General features: G+C 44.6%; 3 protein-coding genes across 6 annotated transcripts; 1 reads left to right on the top strand and 2 right to left on the bottom strand.

Annotated features, from left to right (window-relative positions):
- Positions 1-33: 33 nt before the first annotated feature.
- Positions 34-6,179, bottom strand: LOC100829010 (zinc finger CCCH domain-containing protein 16). 4 transcript variants are annotated; one of them, XM_024461604.1, is made up of 9 exons: positions 5,791-6,179; positions 5,012-5,185; positions 4,788-4,922; positions 4,489-4,647; positions 3,526-3,618; positions 2,189-2,305; positions 1,925-1,999; positions 1,544-1,770; positions 34-1,459 (listed from the first exon to the last, which is right to left on the bottom strand). In XM_024461604.1, the coding sequence occupies exons 1-9, from the start codon at positions 6,115-6,117 to the stop codon at positions 502-504; spliced, it is 2,265 nt and encodes a 754-aa protein (XP_024317372.1). In that variant the 5' UTR covers positions 6,118-6,179; the 3' UTR covers positions 34-501. The 4 variants fall into 4 exon arrangements, with proteins under 4 accessions (XP_024317372.1, XP_010235550.1, XP_024317373.1 ...); XM_010237248.3 differs by having other exon boundaries at positions 5,027-5,185; positions 5,791-6,177; XM_024461605.1 differs by having other exon boundaries at positions 34-1,456; positions 5,791-6,176.
- A 3,112-nt stretch (positions 6,180-9,291) lies between these two features.
- LOC100828709 (RING-H2 finger protein ATL7) lies at positions 9,292-12,400 on the top strand. Its single transcript, XM_003572570.4, has 3 exons — positions 9,292-9,925; positions 10,021-10,103; positions 11,692-12,400. Exons 1-3 carry the CDS (start codon positions 9,719-9,721, stop codon positions 12,104-12,106), a joined length of 705 nt encoding a protein of 234 aa, XP_003572618.1. The 5' UTR covers positions 9,292-9,718; the 3' UTR covers positions 12,107-12,400.
- Positions 12,401-13,272: 872 nt separating this feature from the next.
- On the bottom strand, positions 13,273-18,724 carry LOC100842263 (auxin response factor 7). Its single transcript, XM_010237246.3, has 15 exons — positions 18,443-18,724; positions 18,232-18,346; positions 17,450-17,565; positions 17,116-17,211; positions 16,930-16,986; positions 16,610-16,762; positions 16,427-16,511; positions 16,142-16,232; positions 15,856-16,020; positions 15,522-15,641; positions 15,357-15,432; positions 15,030-15,198; positions 14,460-14,935; positions 14,182-14,372; positions 13,273-14,091 (listed from the first exon to the last, which is right to left on the bottom strand). The coding sequence occupies exons 2-15, from the start codon at positions 18,260-18,262 to the stop codon at positions 13,899-13,901; spliced, it is 2,019 nt and encodes a 672-aa protein (XP_010235548.1). The 5' UTR covers positions 18,263-18,346; positions 18,443-18,724; the 3' UTR covers positions 13,273-13,898.
- Positions 18,725-22,549: the final 3,825 nt, after the last annotated feature.

Below are 22,549 nucleotides of genomic sequence, written 5' to 3'. Positions count from 1 at the left end.
AACATAAAAGAAACCAAGGAACTCGTCTTAAAGTATCGTGCATCCTTGTGATGAACTCAAAATTTCACACAGCATGAATCGATGGAGAGAGAAAGAAAAGATCCCCCTCCGTCCGTAGTGTATTTGCAAATAATTTCATATGCAACTCCATCGAAGCACCTCCGCCAAATCCAAAGAGTGCAGCGATGTTATAAAGTTGTTGCTACGAAGACAAAAGAAAAGAAAAGGTCAATACTGATTTTGTGGCTAATACCTTCATTGATGACTCTAGATTAACTCTATAATGTTGTCCCAAATCCTAGATATCGATAACTCTAGATTAGCACGGAAACAAATTATAATAAGCCTTCCATCAAGAGAGCTCTACGAAAAAGAACCTCTCACCAGCAAGAGGGAAGAGACCTACACGACTAGAGCTACTGGCATCTGTAGGCAGCACGCCAGCACATGGGCAAATCATGAGATATTTTTGTGGCAACATGAATCATGACTACCATGACTTCACTTCCTCCTAGATCTGTGCAACGGAAGATCCTTCTCGCTGCTTCTTGATCGACTCCTCCATGCGTGATCATGAGAACTCAAATCCCTCGTGTCTTTCGAGTCTGACGTATCGCCATCGCTGTCGCTGTCCTTCGTGTTTTCATCGTCATACTTCCGTTTCCTACTGCTCTTGCCATCCTTCTTTCTCGACTTAGTAGACCTGCTGCTGGACCTTTCATACCGATCATCCGTGTCTGGACGAGCATTATCATTCTTTTCAAGCTTACCAACCCTATCCATTGACCTTTGATGTTGAGTTTCTGCATTTGAATCAACATCACTATTTGTCGCTAGCCATCTATCATCAGGGTCATCATGATGGTTACTGTGTTTTCTTGATTTGCCTCTTCCACTGTCTTTCTCATGATAAGAGTCATCTTCTATGTAATGTCTCGAGCTCCTTTTTTTACTGTGCTCTTTTCCTGATGATCTGTGGGCACTGGAATAGTGGCTTTCAACATTGAGATCCTCCAAAGTTTGCATCCTGCTCCTTTTGTGATAATCGTATCTGTCAGTGGGCTTGCTGCGTGAAGGACTCTTGCTGGTGCCTGCATCAGTGAATTCTGAAGGCCAGTCAGAAGTAGGCTCCACACTTTCTTGCCATTCAGATCTGTGCTTCCTAGACTTGATTTCAGTACCATCTTGCCGTCCTCCATCGTCATGGTAATTTCGATGTCTTTCCTCACACATATGCGTATAAGATACTCTTTCGTTTTCCATGGCAGAACAGTGTTTTTCAGTATTATCTTCATTCTTTTGGTCTCTTTGCTTATTCGCTGCAGATGGTTCTCTTCTATGTCGATCGCGGCCAGACTTCCTGATATGGCTGCTCAGTTCATGCTTTGAATGTGAATAATCTCTTGATGAGTGTCGTCTATGTGCATCTTTATCCTCCGTTCTACTTGAAACATGCCTACTAGATTCAAGTCATGATATTAAACACCTCCTGTTTTAGAATTTAGTATAACAAAAACTGCAAGCAATACAGTTGAGTATGTACCTATTATCGGAACTTCTCAGCCTCTTCCTGTCTGAATCACATGACCATTCAAAGTCTGGGGTATCACTTGCCTTGCCAAAAGAAGCATCATCTGAGGGGCCAAAAAGAGCGACCATCTTCCTAGTCCAGTGTTTAGGAGGAGGATTGTCCCAATCAGCCCACTCATAATCTCCCCCAGGATTGCGAAAGCAGTGAATGAAATTACATGCAACTCCATGTGAACAGGTCTGCAGGAGAGATGATACAGTGTACATAGATTATATTAGCCATCCTGAGCTAATTTCTCAAACTCAGAGATTGCTCCTCTAGCACAAATGCTGCAAATATGTATTGTACATGTCAAAATAAAACAACGGAGTCAAAGTTGGAGATTTAAGATACCTTGAATCTTGACCTCATGTACTCACCACATATTGCTGCCTTCCATTTTGTCACGGCAACAAACTCGCATGTTATCTAACGAACATGGGTAAACACCAAAGTAAGCTTAGGAGTACCGTAGGAAGACATAATTAGTACTTCCAACACTAGGAATAATATCTAAGGGTGAAGGATTGATGTAAGAAAGCATTCACAAGTATGCTCTACCAATTGTGCTAATATAACTGACAGTACTTGACTTGAGGAATGAAATGAAGTAATCACCTGCTTTCCAGCAAAATATCGGCCATTCATGCTGTTGTAGGCAAGAAGAGCTGAATCCAAGGATTTGTAATGCACGTAAACATTTCCTCGAAGATGAAATGATCCATTTCTACATACCTGAAATAATATCTGGAATTATTACAACAAGAAAACTACTATGCAGAACAGAAACTTCAGATACCACTAGGAGATTTGGAGAAAAAGGAAAATCTAGTTTTGGTTTATTGTTAGCCTGCAAATTAAACGCCTAGGCCAGGTTGCACAACTTGAGGAAACTTCTGGTGCATAACAGGATAAATTCTGACAAGGATAAAGAAAACCACCCTGTTTAAATCTAATTTCAATTCAAATATAGATTACCAGTGTTGCGTACAAGGGAACCACCGATAATTGGTCATAACAACTTGGTAACTGTTTGAATTCAAATATGTGTTTGAATTCAAGCTAACAAACCACCCAGTTGTTTTCCCATTTGTAGTGAAAACCAGCAAACCCGGTCTGAGGTTTGTTTTCCTTGACTGATGTTTACAACCTTGATGTGTAGTCCGCTATCAAGAAAAGTGTAATTCATCTCTGAGGTGAGGTTGAAATTCTTAAACAAGTTGTGGTTGGCAAACCCAGTGTATAAACATATAACAGAGCACAGTGGCAATGAACAACTACAGCTAACCAGTCTTACTAGATAATTACAGAATAAAACAATGCCTTGAGTTGAATAACAGAGAAACGGAACTGTCCTCCTGCCACTGTTGGTGGTTGAGATAGAGTCAGGGCTGGAGGGTTCCAACTGGGTAACTACTGCAATGAAGATGGCTGGACAGCATGGCAATTGGGTAGTAGAACATAGGTTAGGGAAGGAGGATTTCTCATTAATTAGGCCAAAAATAAAGTCTGAGAGAGAGAGGGAGAAAGAGAGAGTCGTATGACCAACATTCATTATTACTTGATGTTGTGCATTTTGGGGAAAATAGATAGGTGGGGGTTTATTACTTGATGATTCGGCTTAAGGAGATGCTAGGAAGAATACATTGTGGACTGGAACTATTTATACATAGAAGATATTACCTAATCCTATATCTGTGCACATAACAATCAGTCATGGCCAACCAAATTGTAGCAAATTGTTCACATTAACACAGAAATTTTGCTTCAAAAGGGAAGCCAATCCCAATAAGTAAGAGCAAATTAGCAGCAAAAATCTCAAGAAGTAAGAGCAGAATCATCCTTGGAGACCAATAACCACGCACACTTAGCAACAAAGTACTATTCATGCAACAGAGAAATACTGCCAGAGGGAGAGTCAAGTAGCCTCAGTACAAAAGAAAAGCAAAACGAACCTTGAAATTGACAAGTTCACCAAATTTCAGAAATTCAGTGTGCACATCTTCGTAAAATTCTTCATAGCTCTGTTCGACCTCTTCATCTGTAAACTGGAGGATGTTATACAAAAACTTATTAGTCCAAATGATATATGAAATCAACCCTTGAGCTGTAAGTTCCATAACCTATGAAGTAAACACCGTAGAGTATGCTAATTTGCTCTTACTTATTGGGATTGGCTGCCCTATTGAGCCACTAAAACTAGAGAAACACAAAAATAATGCAAAGGGCCTGCTTAAGAATTAGTTTACCATCAATAATTATTTTCTCTGCTAAAGGGGTTAAAAATAGATTCACCTGTCACCTAATGATCGTCAATATGTCCAATAAAAGAACAGCTCCTTGATAGTCACATGTTAAAATAATGCAGAAATACTATCGAATTGTCAAGGAGCTGCTTCATCAAAAGACATGTTTCAAATTTTAAATGTTGGAGAAATTTCTGCCTTCCCATCGTTAAAAGAAAAAAATAGCAAATCTCAGCAACACCAACATGAAAATTTAGGATACAGTAGCAGATCAAAGTTCAGCGTCCTCAATGAAGTGGAACCAACTGGGCGGCTGATCACTGCTTGCTTCAAGACGGAATTCTGGGAGACTTACATCAAAGAACATGCATTCGTTGCAGGTCTGAGAGTAACCAGCATGTCAAGAATAACTTTTAAAGATTAATAAGAAGGCATCTTTGACACTTGAAGCACCGAGTTATTTTTATCCATGGTTGTTCGTTGTACAGCACAAGTTATGAGCTTAATCATGGACTTTGTTTGATCATAAAAACAAAGATAGGTGAGGAATATGTATTGTACTGGGTAAAAACTGTCCATGGAAGTCAGGGTGAATAATTCTAAATGCTGCATTCAAATAAGCAATAGATTCAGGATACCAATTTACTTGGAAGAGATTGTCCTCTAACAAACCTCAAGTCCTTCATCTTGCTCCAAAGCAAGGCCTGGACCATTATACATATTTTTCATAAGCAGTGTGCATGATTTATCAGGGTAGAAATGAACTCTGCTGCAGCGCACTCCAAAGCGGCAGGCTGCCGTCTTGAGGTAAAATGGGCAATGGGCCTTATCCTACAGAGGAAATACACAGAGACGTTACATTGGTGCAAATGACGCAAAAAAAAATCAGGCAATAGAATTTATCGATCTACATTTTTGCAATGAAACTACATTTTCCCATGTCCTACTGAAAAGAGAACAATGGAGCATACTTGTTCTGTTCCAAAATTTGGAGTCTCTTGAGCAACTTTCTCAAGTACTTCTTGAGCAGACAAGGAAGGTTCTCTCCTCTGAGAAGAAATAGCTACAGACTGAGGTGGAAGTGGGTTTGATGTAGGTCTCTCTTCCTGCAGGACATTGATCATATAATTCTCAGACGGCAAGTAAAAGATTTGGATTCTTGAGCAATGCTAGAGAGCCAACAAAAGTTTATCACCAATAGAAATTGAACCTCTTGAATTAGTGGTTTATCCTTGGACTTCTTTGGTACTTTGACTTTTTTCTTCTTCACGGTGATCTCATTTCCTTGCCATATGATCTCCGCTGGTCCATCTTCGACATACTCCCATTCATCATCTTCTTCTGACTCATCTGGGTGGTCACCTTTAAACTGCAATTGCAAAGACAAAATCATAGTTCCCATTAGAATGTATATCGAAGGTAGTTTTGAAAACATTACACCACCTAGTAGTATTTTTTGTGATGACCACCCTCTCACTCACCCACACGCACAGTAACTGGATTGAGTTGCCAAACAACATGCATACATTGTGTATCAAGAGGATGCAAATAAACAGATCCAATGGATAGTAAGAATATCTTCATGCCGTGGATGCTGAAAATTGTGGAAGCATATAAGTATTACTAAATCAAAGACAGCTCAAGGGGATCCACCAGATTAGAGCAAAGACATTGGTCTTTCATTTCCCTCAATGCTCAGATTGTCCCCAAAATTTGCGGCCATTTCATCAAGTAGAAAATTCTACTGCGGTGTTAATGTCAACGAAATAACATACGCATGTGACGCATCAAACCATCCACAAACTGCAGATTACTGTTCATTCGAATCAGGCGTACAAGGCTCGTCACGATAGAAACGGAGCAACTACCTATTCTAATATTTAACTAAGCAAGCAAATAACCAAATACTCCGATTCTGATTTAGTAGCTCATTAGAGTTTAGAAGAAGCTAAGGAATTGGGTTAAAATGAGGACCTTAATGCGTGAGGAAGTCTCGGGAGCCCTCGCCTCCGCTTCCGCAGCAGCAGCTGCCTTCTCCGCGGCACGCGAGGCGGCAGCCTCGAGCCAGCGGCGCTCGGCTTCCTCGAAGGCACGGCGCGCTCGCTCGGATGATTCGGCCTCGGCCTCCTCGAGCTTGCGGAGGCAGCGCTGTACCTCGGGGTCGGCGGCGACGGCCTCCGCTGTAGCCCGCGCGAGCGCAGCGGCCTCCCTCCGTGCGCGGCGGCGGCGCTGCTTCTTCCGTTCCCTCCGCCTCTCCCTCCTCGTAGACCCAGCCCGGTGATCAGCGGCCGCTGCGGACATGGCGGCCGGGAGAGAAGCCAAGCCACTGCACAAAAAATCCTCGTCGCCTCGATCCACGCTCGTCTTGGCGACTTGGTGGGGTCGGGCCGTCGGGGTCGTACAGAAGATGGTGGCGAGATTGCCATGGCCCATGGGCGACTGGCGAGCGATACCAGTGGGCTTTCTTTTTTGTGCAATTTTCTGGATTTGGCCCGTGAGAAATGGACTCGATGCCTTTTTTTTTTAAGGGGAAACAGTAGATCAATGATCTACTAATTGATCTACTTGTGCTAAAAAACATACTACTCCGTAATTGTATACTGCAAATTTTATTTAAAAAATGTAAAATTACAAGAGCGATAACAAAACATTATCAGGCTCGATGCCTCGATCAATGATATTGTGTAAAAAAAAGTTTACGGTAATGGCCCGGTCTACGAAACATTTGAAAACTGCTACACTGACCCGATCGATAGAACACAAAGTCCGAAAAGTGAAGCAAAATCTTTTTACGAAAATAACATTTACACATAGGATTTTAGAAGTACCTAAACACAGCCAAAAGCCACTACTTATCTCCAACGACCCTAAGGTGCTCACAGAAGAGAAACACAGTCTACAACATCACAAGATCTAGAGCAGCACCATTGTAATACAGGCTTTTAGAGCCAATGAATGGACATGTTGCAATGAAACAGGGGAGTCCGAACAAGAAAAACCACGACCCCGTCAACGAGACAACCAGCCAACAACCACTGTCCACCAAGGAGACATGGCCATGAGAAGCAACGAGGGGAAAGAAAAAAATGAAGAGAGAAGGGGCAGAACAAAAGGAAATTAATGACACGGCTCAAACGTAAATATTAATGACACCAAGAAACACAAGGGGAAAGACAATAACCCGGCCAAGACACAGATCAACTAGAGACAACAAACTAGACACGACTCAAACATCACGTGCAAAAGAAGGACAAAAGTTTGATGTGTCACTAGTCAATGCATATTACATGCATGAGTCAACTGACTAAACACGGTCGGTCAAATAAAGGCCGATAGAACAAACAAATTCCTAGAAACTACTAACACAGGTGGCACATCCACAACACACATAGGGAGAAAAATGGGAAAGAAAGGAGATAGTGCACACACTGATCAGTAGCCTCGTCACTCTGGCCATGGGGGCCACCCTACGTGGCACCCTACTCCCTCCCCATGCGCCACCCTACGTGGCACCCTACTCCCTCTCCATGCACCACCCTGTTCCGTTCCCATGTGCCCTCGCAAAAAAAGAAACTCCACGTCCTAATGTTGCTGTCGGCAGCGGCGAACCTCTAGAGCCGAGCGGCAAGTAAAGACCAAAGAAAGAGTTGCCTCTTGAGCCATGTAGCAATAAACCGCCCAGAGAAAGACAATGGTAACATAGCGACATCCCAATAGCCACCCAATGGCGTAGCGGGACAACACAAATGCGAGCTGGCAAGAAGGGAGCACGACGAGGTCTAAACGCGACAACGACGAAATGATACATAGGCTTGATGGCGACAAACAAAAATGCAAAGACAAAAATGTTCCCAAGCATGGCCACACCAATAGAAGGGGTTGACTGATGGAACCGGGAGGCACCGGGTGCTCCTGGTCATGGGATATAGTGCACACTGTGCGAGCACAGGCTTCAAAGGGCCGTCAAGCCAAGTTTTTCAGGGGTCTAAATGAGCTTTGCAGGTTCTTGAAAAGCCTAACGGGACCCATGCACCCATTGTAGGACTTGCGAGAGATCGCACTGGGGCAATCAAAGGCACGAATCGTGTGACGACATGGAGGCTGGGCAATGGTCGTGGACAAGGCACTACAATAATAGTGCCCGAGGCGTTGAGAGCACGGTAAACTCTCCAACTTAGTATAGCCAAGATCGGTGAAATTGTATCGATGAATGTTCAATGGACCTAAAAATCTACGTCTCGTATGTAATGACACAAGTTTTGAAATTGCAAATCTGATTTGCTCGTCGAGAAATAGAAAATACATATTATACAATGCGTAATGTATGCCGCAACAAATTCACTCATTCTTGAAGTTGAAGTCCTGAACGACTCTCAACTCACACGCCCGCCACGTTCGCTTGTGTCCCTGCTCTCGGCGAGGAGTCGACGACCTACACCTACACTAAGCTGCCCTTGCCTTCATTTTCATTTATTTCATGTTTCTTTTTAGCTCTCCTCCTAGCCCGATCTGCGCGCTGCCACTCCCTTTCTAGGTACCGCAGTGGCACCGTTGAAAAAACCCTTATGTTGCTCCTCCTAGCTTGATTCGCCGCCGCTCCCGCCCCCACGACCTTGGGGTTCCATGTCTCTCACCCGAACCATGATCTGTCCACACCCATGTCTCGTGCAAATTAGGTGTTGGATTCAGTTGGATTAGCGACAGTCCTTCCGTTCTTGCGGTGTTAGATAGGCAGGGTTTCTCCAACAAGATTCTCTCGAGCAATTGGGTCCATCTGTTGTTTCTTCTTCTTTTTCAAAGAAGGGTCTATTTGTAGTCGCCGGCATTGCAATTGGGATCGGTAGAGTCAGGATGCTGGTGCTGGTTGATTCATGGGAAATGTTGGCCAACCGCATTTCCTTTGTTCTGTAATTTGATATGTTTGGAGCATAGAAGACCGAGACACTGCAGGATAGACAGCCCATAGGATCTAGCATTGGGATCGTGAAAGCAACAACTACATAGCGTCTGAGTGGTGGACATGGTGTTTGTTCCAAGATGAAACGATTCAAAGAAGTATATGTCATTCAATGTTTCATCGTATAATCAATCCGAATTTGACTTATGTAGAGAAAAAAACCCATCTGTCCTCCTCCCCATGGTGATAGAATGCGGGAATAGGTCAGAGACGGACCCAGCCGGCTGATTGGGTGGGGTCCGCCCCACCCAATAAATTTGGAATCCTTTATATCATAAGTAAAAACTATAAAAATATTAGAAAAAAAGGATTGCAAAGTATTTGTCCCACCCAATATTAGAAATACACCGTTTTTCACCCCAATATTTAAAACCTGGATCCGCCGCTGAAATAGGTAACGAGATCTGTATCTTTCGAACGGTGATAGAATACGGAAATGAATAACTGCGTATTATTTGTGAGATTTTTTGAGCGTGCGTATTATTTGTGGGATTAGTATTTGAGCGTGTTACAAACTGGAGTAGAAGCTCTAGGTCGACGGACAATTATAGCAACTGTAGACCAGACAGGTCTCGTAGGATTCTCTGCCCCGTCGCTCCGTGGCTCGTCTTCCTCCTCGCGCCAGCGGCGCCACCCCTTCCTCCCCATGCCGTTGCCGAGCGCCCCAGCCCCCTAGCTCGTCTTACTCCTCGCGCGAGTGCCTCCACCGCAGGTTGATCTCCCCTTCTGTTCTCTAGCTCCCGACCGTTCTCTTCCCATCACCCCACAAACGGATTCCCCAATTTGTAACTGAGGCAAAAATCAAGACTACTGCTCGGCCGTGGGATTTAGGATTATTGGAGTTCACTGGGGTAAACGAGAGATTTTGGGGGCTAGTTGGGGACTCGGTAAAGTCGATTGCTCTGGTTTTCTGCCTGCTGGTACAGAATTTTTTTTTGTTTGGCCATGTCTTGTACTTCCCCAGATCCACCAGACTACTGCTCAGCCGTATCGCCGGAGCTTAAACTATACCAAGCCTTCATCTTCTCTGTGCCAGTTTTCTTCACATTCGTCTTGCTTCTTTTCTTCTACTTGTTCTACCTGCGGCGCCGCAGAGCAAATTGGCAATCCTTGATGAGGGCTAATAATTTGATACGGGGAGATAACCCTAGGGTAAGTAGCCTTTATGTTCTCCGGACAAGGTTTTTTAAAGTTTTTACTGTATTGGGAATCTTATTGTTTGATGTGCCTTCACTCTGCATTTGTAGTTGGAATGCGGCATAAAGAAGGAGGTGCGGGAAATGTTGCCGGTTGTGGTCTTCAAGGAGAGCTTTTTGATCAGAGAAACACAGTCAGTGATCCACTCCTCATCTCCTGAATGCAGTTATATAGTGTTGTGCGATACCATATATCTTAATCTTGTCAATTGACAATCAGTTATATCTTTTTATGTTTCAATATGTGTTAGTCCCATGTCATGGTCGTGAAAATAAAGTTTTCTACTCCCTCTGTCCTGAAATAAGTGACGTGGATTTGTATAAGATAAAAAGATATTGTAGTATGTAGTATACATATATGATCTACTGGTTTTATGTAAAAAATAATTAGAACACCAAGTACAGCGTAGACGCACAAACACCCTGACACCCACAACGCCCACTAAAGACCAGAGTAACGGGTATGTCCCCTACCCTGAAAGTATAATTATGTATTAATGAGACACAAGCTTCTATTTATTTGTCATTTCAGTAGCTCAAGAAATGAGTTCCGTAACTGAATCAGTGTTCATAATAAAGGGTCAAGGCTGCTAGATCCTAAAGCTACACATGCTTCCTGTAGAGTATTAACGTAGCCGACCCTCTCGTTTTATCAAGACCACTAGCCTGCATCTCAAAGCTGCTCCCATATGCACTTAAAGGCGAGGTAGCCAGTTGTTAACCGCTATTTAGTTCACTGTTGGACGGCATGTGCAAATTTGGAAATTTGTTGAACACTGCTTCAGTTATGGAATCAACAAGTAGGGAGTGTGACATTTTACGGCATGTAATATTAGGCTCAATGAAGTGTTGATGGATTAATTAACATTTAAAACAAATTCTGTGTGCATCTCTGCACTCATAAACTTAGTGCAACAAAAAATGCATGGTATCGTTTGTTAAAAGTATCGTGGCGGATTTTATGTTGACAGTCTGTTTTGTCAATCTGCTATCAAGGAAGGAGTAGATGTGCTTGTGCGTGCATACATTGTCTACTATCAAAAGTGACACGATAGGCAAGTCGCTTTTATTGCAATTCATTGAACATAATGACAGCTAGCTGTGGATTCAAAGGCTCACTGGTATTAGTATGCACACATTACAACTTATTGAAACCAACAAAGTTCAATTTTTCCAAGCTATAGTCCTAAATCTCCAAACTGTACCTGCATGAATCATGAGAAGGTTGGGTAAACCTCTGGAAACCACATACGGGTCTGTTTCAGTTCCTGTGGATGGAAGGGGCAGGAAGAAGACTGAACAAAAAATCTCGATTTTCGTTCCAAGTATGGACTACTTATAGGCTACAGATTACTCGGGGTTTAGTTCCTTCTAGGTTAATGCGTGCAGATGATTTTACTAAAGTGTGCAGATTATGGCTATGATTTAGCTTGTTGATTGCATGTTGCTCTAAAGCTTATTATATCCTCTTAACCTATATGAAAGACAGTATATTACTTGCAAGAATGGCAGTATAAAGGCCTTCCCTGAGTATTTCGTACTGTTTGACATGCATGTATATTTTCCGACTGTTTTCCTTGCACGTTTCTCTAACAAAGTAGTCTACATTACTAGCTCTCGCTACAGATATGCAGACAACTCTAATATCCACTCCTTCCACATACACTGATTTGCTTCCATTTATTGGTTATATTTAGCTGATTACGTAATCAATCTTGCCAGATGCTCAGTCTGCTTAGCAGACTATCAACCGGATGAACGGCTTCAGAGGATACCCCCTTGTGGTCATACCTTCCATATCGAGTGCATCGACCACTGGCTCTCTAAGAACACTACCTGCCCCCTTTGTCGAGTATCACTCCTTCCAGCTCCCAAAGCTGTCAGCATTGAACCAACTGACCTGGAAGCACAAACTGCCGAAGAAGACAGCTCCCTGAGTGTGCAGCATCAGGCAGGCGATGAGAACAGAAGACAGGAGGATCAGGCAGTAGAACAGGGTAGCGAAGGCCTGACACATCAAGATGAAGAACCACGGAGTAACGTGGAAGCATCAGTGAGGGTAGTTTTTGAACCTCAAATAGCCGACGCCGAGGGGTCTCAGGGTGCAGTCTGCCTGCCCTCTAAACCAAAGAAATAAGGCTTTCTATATGTACTCACTCCGATCCTAAATTGTTGTCGTTGTTTTAGTTCAAATTTGTACTAGAACAACGACAAGAATTTAGGATCGAAGGGAGTACTATTTTGTGTAGCGTTGTATTTTTAGCTGCTTAGAGGGATTAATAAGAGGCACACACAGATTTTTTTTCTCCACAAATGATGTACTGATTCTACAGGGAAAGACAGGTCTAATCTTGTACTTGCACAGAATTTCCACTATTTCATAGTTCTAATTGGCAGATGGTAAAAAATAGAGCCTGCAATCTCTTCTCTTTTTCTTCTCTCAGTTGCATTGTCTAATAGGATTACCTTCAGTAGTCCATGTCAAGCATTTCTTGAGATTGTGAAATCAACCTTTTTGGCAATAACAAGCTAGAAACGAGCCACTTTTTCATTGAGGCTATAGCAAAGTTTCAAATTTTGGACAGTCCCAAAATGCTGGCAATCATTCGAGTACTGCTTGAAGTGAATTTCATTGAATTTTGACCATATTCAAATTTTATTTGAATGTAGTCCAAAATTTCGAGCTCTAAAATATTGTCACCCGCCAAAATTGAAAGTTCGTCAAAATTTCAAACCCAGGGCTATAGTTGTTACTTATAATGCGTCAATGGTGGGTGTTTTTTGACACGATTGCTCACTGGCCGCTGTTTTGTTGGCGATTTGGGGGTCAGGGCTAGAAGAAGAAAAGACAAGATGAAGAAACCATCTAATTAGAGATCTTGTTACCTCTCTCTTTTTAGTAATAAAGCTAAGCTACGGCTTGTTTGATACATGTGTCTTCACAATCGTGGCCTTTAAACTAGCTCACATCACCACGAATATAGTGATGCAAAAGACCACTAAACACACATTGACACAGCAAATCAACAGCCACCAACCAGCACGACAGCAACACCTAACCACCCATGACCCACCCGAATGCCAGCATACCACGACCGTTCCATTGATTCCGGCCGGGGCAGCACTAGCACGGTTGGAGCAATCAACCCGACAGACAAACCTCCCTTCCGATTGAACATCACAAGATCATTATCATCATCAAACGCACATGGCCGCTCCATACAGGTAGTAAAGCACAAAAAGGCATCCACCACATGGCTACTCCACTAGTAGCACAGAAAAGAAACAATGGGAATCTCACAATGATGGGACGAGCATCAGAAAAAGCACGGCATTAGTCCAGTTCAGTTCAATAATCAGTCATATGTACACAATTGACAGGGAAGACAACAACACAAGCAAAGTTCCAGCTTCCAAAAGCACAACCACCACCAATCCACCATACTCAAGCCTACGGCAGCACACCGGACATGAGAGAAAAAGAGAGGATGTTGCTGGAATAAAAACAACACTTTGCACCGGCTAGGAACATGAATGATGCTGATATGTACTACTACATTGGATAATCATGGTAGTTGATATTCCTATTTACTGGTGAGGACACTAGGACTTGCAGGGTTTTTTTACCACTCCTCTACCCATAGCCAAAACCGAGCACTGGACACGAATGCAACGGCTAGTACCAAATCCAGCGGATAAGAAAGATGAATGAATGTCACATGCGATGAAGAAATGCTATGTCTCCCAGCCACCCTTGCTGGCGAGGGACCCCGCCAATCCAACCGCAGGTATGGACGAACCTAGGTAGATGATCCAGGCCCACGACGAAACCAACGGATTACCCTTAGCGGTCTCAAGGATCATGGGCATTGGCTCCCACGATCAACATCCCAAAAGAAGAGAGGAAAAAGATAGGATTGAGTTAGCATTCAGCAGTCATTGTTATCGGTAACTTGGGCATTGTTTCCCATGCCACCTTGCGGCATGTCAGGCTCCAATGGTGGTTTGCTCGGGCTTGGCTTAATGGCGTCAACAACGACTGGCAGCTTGGCCTTGGGAGTCAGATGCTTGGCCTCCTCATAGGAGTAAATGTATACCTTTTTTACCATGCTGCAAAACTCACTGCAATAGCACATGATCCAAAAGTGAGCAGTAAGGACTCGAAAAGACAACAGAACACAACTAATTGCAAATCGCGACAAGGGTACCTACCTCCAAGGGTCATCCCCAACCAGCATCATATCATCCTCATCATCTGTGTAAACAAGCTTCCATTTCTTGAGGCTGGCAGAAAGCTCTCCCTGGATATCAAACATCTCTTCTAATTTCTGGTGAAGATCTTCATATCCATGTAGCCTTGTCAAGTCCACTGCCCTTCCAACTGCCATACCTTCCATAATTACCTGCAGGATGAACAGTTATCAGTTACACTGCCATCTAAAATAGGGTTTTGAACACCACCCAAAAATAGTATAATAAGCCATTATTACCTTTGTGCAGCTCCTCACTTGCCTACTCTGAGTTTCATAAGGTGAACGGTCGCTGCTTGCTGCTGGAGCATCAGATTTGTTGACATGGGATGGTTGTGAGAGCTGATCAGACTCTATGTCTACTGATGCAGCTGGTTGTTCATGACAAGCACCAGAAACATCTACCACTGGTGATGTTGCTTCCACAGCAGAGCCTATCTCAATTCCAAATAGTCTGCAGCCAGCAGTAGTTGGTTCTTGCTTCCTGCTGGCTGGAACTTTATCGATGCTAGCAGAGTACGAGTCAGCTCTCGTGTCTCGTATTGGCCAATAAAACTGGTTGTTTGGTAGAGTGGATGGCTCATTCTTTGTCTTGAACCCAATATTCAGTGATGATGAGAAGATAGAATTTGGGCTTGATGGATATAATTCTTGAGTTCGCTGTAGTCCAGAAAACGAGAAAGTCTGTGCAGACTCACCCGGGGATTTCCACAAACCTAAGATAAAAGGGGAAGAGATCAGCCATGCAAAGCAACCAATATCTGAAACGCACATCATAATCTGCAGTAAGTAAGCATAGTGGACGCATACCAAAAACTGGAGGGTGTTCTGGAGCAATTGAAGGTGAAGCAGGAGGCCGTGCACGCTTATTTCTTGCAGGAGGTTGAGGAGGCTGTATACTGGTTGCAACAAGTGGTTCCAGTTCCCATGGTGAAACTCTATCAGGACGGGGAATAGCCGAAGGCTCATCCCATTGGACCTGTCAGCGGAGAACATATGGATTGGGATCTTAGAAAATAGATGAGAAAACATGACAATACAACTGCACCTCGTTTGCAAATTATGTTATTCAAATAATTAGATGTCAAGTGCAAACAAAAAAATTCTGGCCACAAAAGTCCAACAAATCTTGAGCACCTTCAATGATCTCCAGTCAGAATCTGCCCATGGGGATGTTGTCATGCTCCCCACGCCAATAATGGTCCCACTAAACCTGTAAACAATGAACAAAACATTATCAGGTGTGCCTGGTCAATTTATGAGACAATGGAACAGAAGTATGTGGAAATAAATATGAGTTACCTTCTTTCAGGAGCTTCATCGCCTTCAAATCTCATCTTAAACCTCATTCCAACAGACATCTTGTTATTCTTAGCTTCAAGGTACTTGTTAACACTAACGACAAACTCAGATCGACTTGTTCTGCAAACAAAATTAGATGAGTAACGTAAGTTTTTGCTGCAACAAGGAAACACCGAGCAATGCATATAATGCTATAAGCAATCAGGAGAACAGGGGAAATACACCCTACTTTTGAAGGTGAACAAATGAACAGGAACCAAAAAGGGCACCTCAAGAAAACTGATAACAGCACATTTAGTTATTACAGGAAGCATTGCAAAACAGATGATCAAACCTGGGTTTGTAGAAAACGGAAAAGAGAGTTCCAGTGGAGATGGCATGGGATGCAGTTGCCAGTACTCCAAGATGCATGCTGTGGCTTGATATTACTGATGATGGCATGTTGTTTAGTTGCCTCATCAGCCTCCTTACACCGACTCGCAGATCTCCATTATCGCCTCTGTTAGATGAAAAACAGTTGGCAAAAATAATCAAAATAGAAGCTTCACCCAGACTTGGTAGAACCAGATAAGAACACGAATGTGTTTTGACTTTGAGGTGCAATGCTACTGCTTGCATACCTCAAAAAGATAAATGCATCACCAGCGACCAATCGTTTTGAGCTAACAAAAACGCTCCAGCCAGTTGTAAGCAGATGCCTTCTAGGTTGTCCTGGGAGAAACAATAAAAATCTTAAGTCACTCGGAAAAGCATCATGCATGCCAATATGTCATCTTAAATTTTTGGATTTTTTTTGCTGACACTAAGGGAACTAAATTCGATTCAAACAAATACTACCAAAGCAGCAAGAAAAATGTAGTAGCACTAACAACATTTTAAGCAGGATAGTGAGGTTACAATCTTACCTCGGAAGATGTGACGGAAGTGCCATTCATTTGCATGGAGATCTTTAGCAACCAGTTCTTGCCATGGTGGATTTTGAGTCATATCCTACAGGTAAAACAATACCACATACAACAGGATTGAGTACTACAAAATACTTAATATGATTATTCTGGATGCAATTACAGAATGCTCTTTATGCTAACCAGTGGGGGCAAACACTCTTCAGCATGCCTCCTAAGAACCGAGAATCCGCCATGGGTGCTTGTGTCTGAAGCAGTCAAAGTCTTACAGAAAGAGTGGGCATTGCATTTTTCAGGTTCGTGTGGCTCAGGATCTGCGCTGGAGGGTTCACTTTGCTGATTAAGCAAAAACAAAATCAAGGAAAACAAATCAGAGCATATACATATTAAAATGATCGTGCAAAGATTTAGAGAAGTCATCATAGTAAAGAAAAAAATAAAGCTGACAAACAGAAGAGGAGGCTACGATCCAGAAGAAAAATAAATAAGAAAAGCTTACTCACATCTGTTTCCGGTTGTAGCATAATCTGAGCATAAACTTCATCTGAATCAGTTTCAGCCTGCATTCAATAGGAAGACAGATGAGCAGGCTACACATCTCAGCTACAAAAAATGATGCTATTACTAGACATGTCAGTGAAACTTGCATGAAGCAAGACTACACCAGAAGAAATGGCAAAAATGCTTACCCTAAGTTCTACATTGACCACCTTGCATAGGATCTTAGATGGCAGATTAAACAAAGGCAAGTGCTGGTCAAGCTGTTGATCTGTAGATGCCTCAAGCTATAGAAAAAAATAGCAATTGATGATCAGTTCAAATACAAGATCCTTCACTTCAGGCAAAAAAAAAGGTCAAGCTATGAAGATAGACAGAAGACCAAACTGTTTTTCCATGTAAATAAAACCATTCTGCCATTTTAACATAATTAGCAAGCAACATTTCATAACACAAACAGCTAATGTTCGTAATGAGCAGCAAATTAACTAATTGTGGGGCACCGAGAAGAGCAAACACAAATACCTGTTCCATATGACCCTGGGGAAAGTAGTAAACCCGCTCGCCTTGGCGAGGCACTGTGACCAAAGGCCCAGCACAAGCATGCCATAGCTCCCTGTATAATGCATCGCTAGAACTCCCTACACAGAGACATTTGATTTCAATGAAGGAGAATTCATCATGAGAGAAAGCGTACAGATATGAAGGAGAACTCCCTACACAGAGACTTTTCACCTTATTTTATTATAGAGTAAATTGTAACAGTCATGAGTCAATCGAACCATTATTACTATCTAAAGTAGAACTCGACATATGCATGGATCCACCGGTTACCCAACGTGGTAGGCCCAATTGTGAAGCTAACCATGAGAATTTTAAAACAAGCTTACTGTAACTCGACAATGAAAAAACCGAATTTGAGGTCCGTAATAATATCCGTTTGTCCATTTCACAGATCGGAATTCGCAAGCATTCAAAAGGAAGTAGATAACGTATCGGCCAGGCAACCGAAACTGCAAATTCTCTCTCGAGTCCGCCAAAAGCAACAATCTAAACAGCGATATTAGTAAAAGTCAGTTATTACTACTGTAGAACAATGCCGAGTCGCCTCGAATTACAAGAGTTTCAGGACTTGTCTTCGTCGCAAACGAGTCAACTCCCCAAGTCCACGTCCCTACTCCCTCAAACATCCACCCTGGAAACTCATTTGCTCGCCACCGATCGAAGCTCAATTGAAGGAGCAGAACAAGCCGATGAAACGCACGGAAAAAGCCAGAACAGAGCAAGCGAAAGCGAAGGAACCGAACCTAAGGCACCGGCGACGCCGGAATTCACCATCTCCGCGGCCCGAGCCAGACGAGCTCCGGCCGGAATTCAGCTGTAGGAGGCCGATCTGCTCACCCCATGAGCAGCTCCACAGATCTGGCCCCGCAGCACCACCAGAACATCAGTGACATCCCGGGAGACGTATAATTCAGAGGAGGCAAGGCGAGCGGAAGCGGCCACGTGAGATCTCACCAGGGCGCGCAGCCGTACGTGCGCCCGGCGCTTTGTCAGGGGTTTCCCGCGGTGAGGAAGGGGGCGGCGGTCGCGAGGAGCTCCTCCTGTAGGCCGGCGGAGGCGGACGAAGGAGAGATGGTGCTGGTGCGTTGTGGTGTGCTGTTTTTTTTACTGGGTAGCTTGGCAGGCTTAGCGCGAGCGAAGAAGCCAACAGCGCGGCAGCGGGGGCAGAGGAAGCAGTGCGGTGCTGCAGGCGGGCAGCAGAGAGGGGGGTTGGGTCATTGGGTGGGTTGGTGACTGGGTGCTCCCGCTTTATTTTTGTTCCGTTTCCTAAAGGAAAAGAATAAGAAAATTGTGCGGGGTTTCGGGGAGAGTCTTGGCTTTAACGGCTGCTGTTCAGTGGGAAGTGAGAGTCGTAACGGCGTGGGCGCCCGTTGCCGTTTGCCGCGCTGTGCATGTGCGTTGTGGTGGGCTACTATGGGTACACAGCCCGTGTACACGGCCTGAAGCCTGCTGCCATTTTCTTCTGTGCTACGGGTGTGTGCGTCAAGACTGCCTTTCTCTTTTTCTAGGGACATGTATTTTTTCAGCCCTCCCTTGATTCAAAGGATTTTCTTACAGTATGAATTTTGGAAGGCGTTGGCCGGAGTAGTAGCTCATCTTGCAATGGAGATCCCTCCATTAGTATTGCCCTTGGTGAGTTGTCCTTGAGGTGGAATCCGTTGAGTTGTTCGTCTGGTCTTCAAATCATGGAAAAATCCTGAAAGGGTGTTCTACAAGTATCCTAATCACAGGGTGAGCAAGTCCATCATTTTCTGTGTTGCTTCGTTTTCGCACGGCTTGGTTTGATTTGGGCAATGTGATTTTTTTTTGAAGGCTCGGGAAATGTGATTTTGATTTGGGTAGAGTGGAGTAGAAATTACAACTAGGCCCAAGGACACACGCCCTTCATTCGGACGAACAAGGACCACGCATCCACCGAAACACCTCGGGCTGACACGTGCCCTAGCATCTATATACCTCTCCGCCACCGACGAGCGAATTGCCGGCCACCACCAGCTAACAAGCAGACTGTTGGAGCATACTGCCTCTGCGAACACCGGAGAGAGAAGACACTGCTGATGCCAAATTTCTTGGATGAGCATCTGCATCAACAGTCTCGAGGAGAGCACCAAAGCCCCTGAAATGGGCAACAACCACCAGACAAAGGCCATAGCAAGGCCCTTGTCTCCGCATCGATGATGTCTCGTCCTTGAACCGTCAAGCGGGCCTTCGATTTGAAGTTGAGAGGAACATCGACTATCAAAAGAACGGATCCGACGACGAAGGCCGGTCCTGCTCTAGTGCGAGCAAATGAAATTAAGAGCATCACTGTAACAGATCGAGAAGATCGAGGGACCAAAAGTTGTAACAGAGAGGCATGCCCCCCCTCCCCCTCCCAACCAACCAGCCCACATGAACTCAGACGGAGAAAATCTGAACAGAGGGAACCCAGATCTCCAGAGAGATTTGATTTTCTGAAATTGCTTAGGAAGATCAAAGAACACAAATAAGCACGGATCTTGAAAGATAAAAAGGGAAACTTCACAGATCCAATGCCTCAATCAAGAACACGAAGAAATCAGGAGCAACCAGATCGTGAAGGAGGCATTTTTTTAGGTGGGGATCAAGGGAAGAAATAAAACCGGAGTTAGCATCACCGGAGAACTCGATGTTGATAACACAACAAACAAATTTCTTCGAGCAAAATACCGGAGCCTCAGATTCGGCATTGCAGATCTAGGACAAGTAGCCCTTAAGGCAAGGGACGCGATACATAGCAACAACGAAACCAAGCCAGAGCTCCCCTTCCCTTCCTCTCCGGGCAGCGAGGCAGCGGCGGATGAGGCGCTCGGTCTTGTTCATGCCAAAGCCGCAAAAAAAAATCCCCCTTGACTGATTTCAATGGAGGACAACATATCACTTATCACTACCCGTGAAAAAGATAAAATTTATGAAACAAATCACTTCTACCGATCATCCACTACTAGAAATCGAACGGATCGACGGAATTAGGGTTGGGAATCAAAGAAATTAGGGGCTGACTTCATACCTTGATGCGGTTGCCGCGCGTCGGGGAGCCGCCGCACTGGGTTCATCTCGCTGGAGTGGCCCGCGTGGCCCGATGCGTAGCAATATCCCGTCGGAGTCGCCCGCGTCTACCGCCGTCGCCTCGGCTTCTCCAGTGAGGTGGGGAGGAGAAAGGAGAGGGAGTGGTCGCGAGATGCGAAGACGAATATGAAGGGCAGTTTATAAAAGATGACAACTGACGTCAATCGACGTGGTAACTCGACAGGTGGACCTATGTCTACGTGACATTTGTTAAACAGACACGTTAGCGGGTCAGACGAGCCATACATGTCTACAACCTAAGATGAACAATTTTAAAAAAATATTTTACTTGTTATAAATAGTACTGAGCAACCATGCTGCTGCTGCTACGTTTACTTTTCACCCTTGTTGACAACGTAGTACAAGGATGAAAAAAAAAACACATCTGCGCAATTACTTGTCGCACTAAATCTCCTCTCGGCAGCCAAAAAAATTATATTACTCCTTCTGATCGGTATTCCTTATCTCAAATTTATCCAAATACGGATGTATCTATGTATAAAAACGTCTAGACACATGTAATATTTTGACGACTAATTCCAAACGCAATTAGCAGTACTGACAATAATAACTGCCATAATCAAGTCTCACGGATCTGCCCTGCACGCACACCATCCGTACCTCCCCCACCCACACGCCTAGGCGAGAGAGGAGAGGGGCCCGCACGCCAGCGTCCCCTCCCGGACACGAGACCGCGAATCTTCGCTGGCGTGTGTCGCGTGCGCTGCCGCGACCCGACACGCTCCTCCTTCCTCCCTTTATCCGGGTTCGGCTGCGGATCCTCTGCGCTGGCGCGTTTATATATCGTACTTTGCCCTTTCCGTGCATGCATCGCGGCAACGAACGAGCACCCAGCCCACGCGTTTCTCGCCCGCCCCAAGCCCCAAGCTTCCTCTTCTGGGGGCCTTGGGCAGCGTCGATCGTCATCCTCCTTGGCCTTATCGCCCGCGTGGTCTTCACCAAAGTGGCAGGTTATTACTAGCTTTGCTGTCAAGAGGAAAACAGCGAGGAAAAGGAAAGGCCCACGTGTGCAAAGCTCAGGATGGATACGGGATGCATGCGCGCCAGGACGGCAAAGGCTCCGATACATAACGCCGTGGGAGCTGGGCCCTTAATGTCAGCGGTTGGCTAGGGCGTGGTGTTGTTTAATGCGTGTCCCCTAGCTAGCTTCCTTGCCCGGCCCGGCGACCCACCGCCAGCGCCAACTCGCAGTGCATGATCATCGCAATATCTCTGCCAAACGCCCAAGCAAAGCGGCCCAGCTGTGACTTCGTTGCTCTTCACTTCTTCCGGTGGCACGCCAATTAACCCCCAAATAATCTTCGTGCGTGTTTCGCAGCCAGAAAAGAAGAAGAGAATCCCCCAATCCAAAATCCAAACTTAAGCAACAAACAAGCATGTCATGAGCAGCATATGGATGATGGCTAAACAGAATCTCGGCTCGGCGGAGGAAACAGTCAGAGGTAGTAACAGTGGATGCCAGTGAGGCCGAGGGCGTACGCATTAGGATTTAGGAGTAGTGGCCGGCCGGTCCTTGTCCATTTATGTTGTGCGGTGGCCACACCATTAACTAGTACGTGGCTCCGTCGCTTGGTCAAGCTTGCGATGCATGAGAGTGACCCTAGTTTTGGTGCTTGTCTCCCCGGCCATATATATGCGCACATGACGAGAAATCCTTTCTCTTTCAGCAGCAGGGCCTTGCTGCGCCATGTTTCCTCGACATATGTACGTATCCTATGTCCATCCTACTAGCATACAGTACGTACGTACAAACAGACTGAGTGGAGTACATAGCCGCATCCGACCGCAACAAACGTGAACGAAACGTTGACGTGTCACGGTGTCAGCTGTTATCACGTCGTCCTGTGTTTATGTCTGCTCGATTAGTCAGGGCCGGCCGTCAAGTATTCCAATTTTGCGTGACACAAGGATGGTAAAAGAATTACCGAACCGACGACAGGCTAAGCTACTGAG

Source organism: Brachypodium distachyon, chromosome 3, assembly GCF_000005505.3.
Source record: "Brachypodium distachyon strain Bd21 chromosome 3, Brachypodium_distachyon_v3.0, whole genome shotgun sequence".
NCBI lineage: Eukaryota > Viridiplantae > Streptophyta > Magnoliopsida > Poales > Poaceae > Brachypodium > Brachypodium distachyon.
Note: the sequence above shows the minus strand (reverse complement) of the source record. Positions and strands in the feature narration are given on the sequence as shown.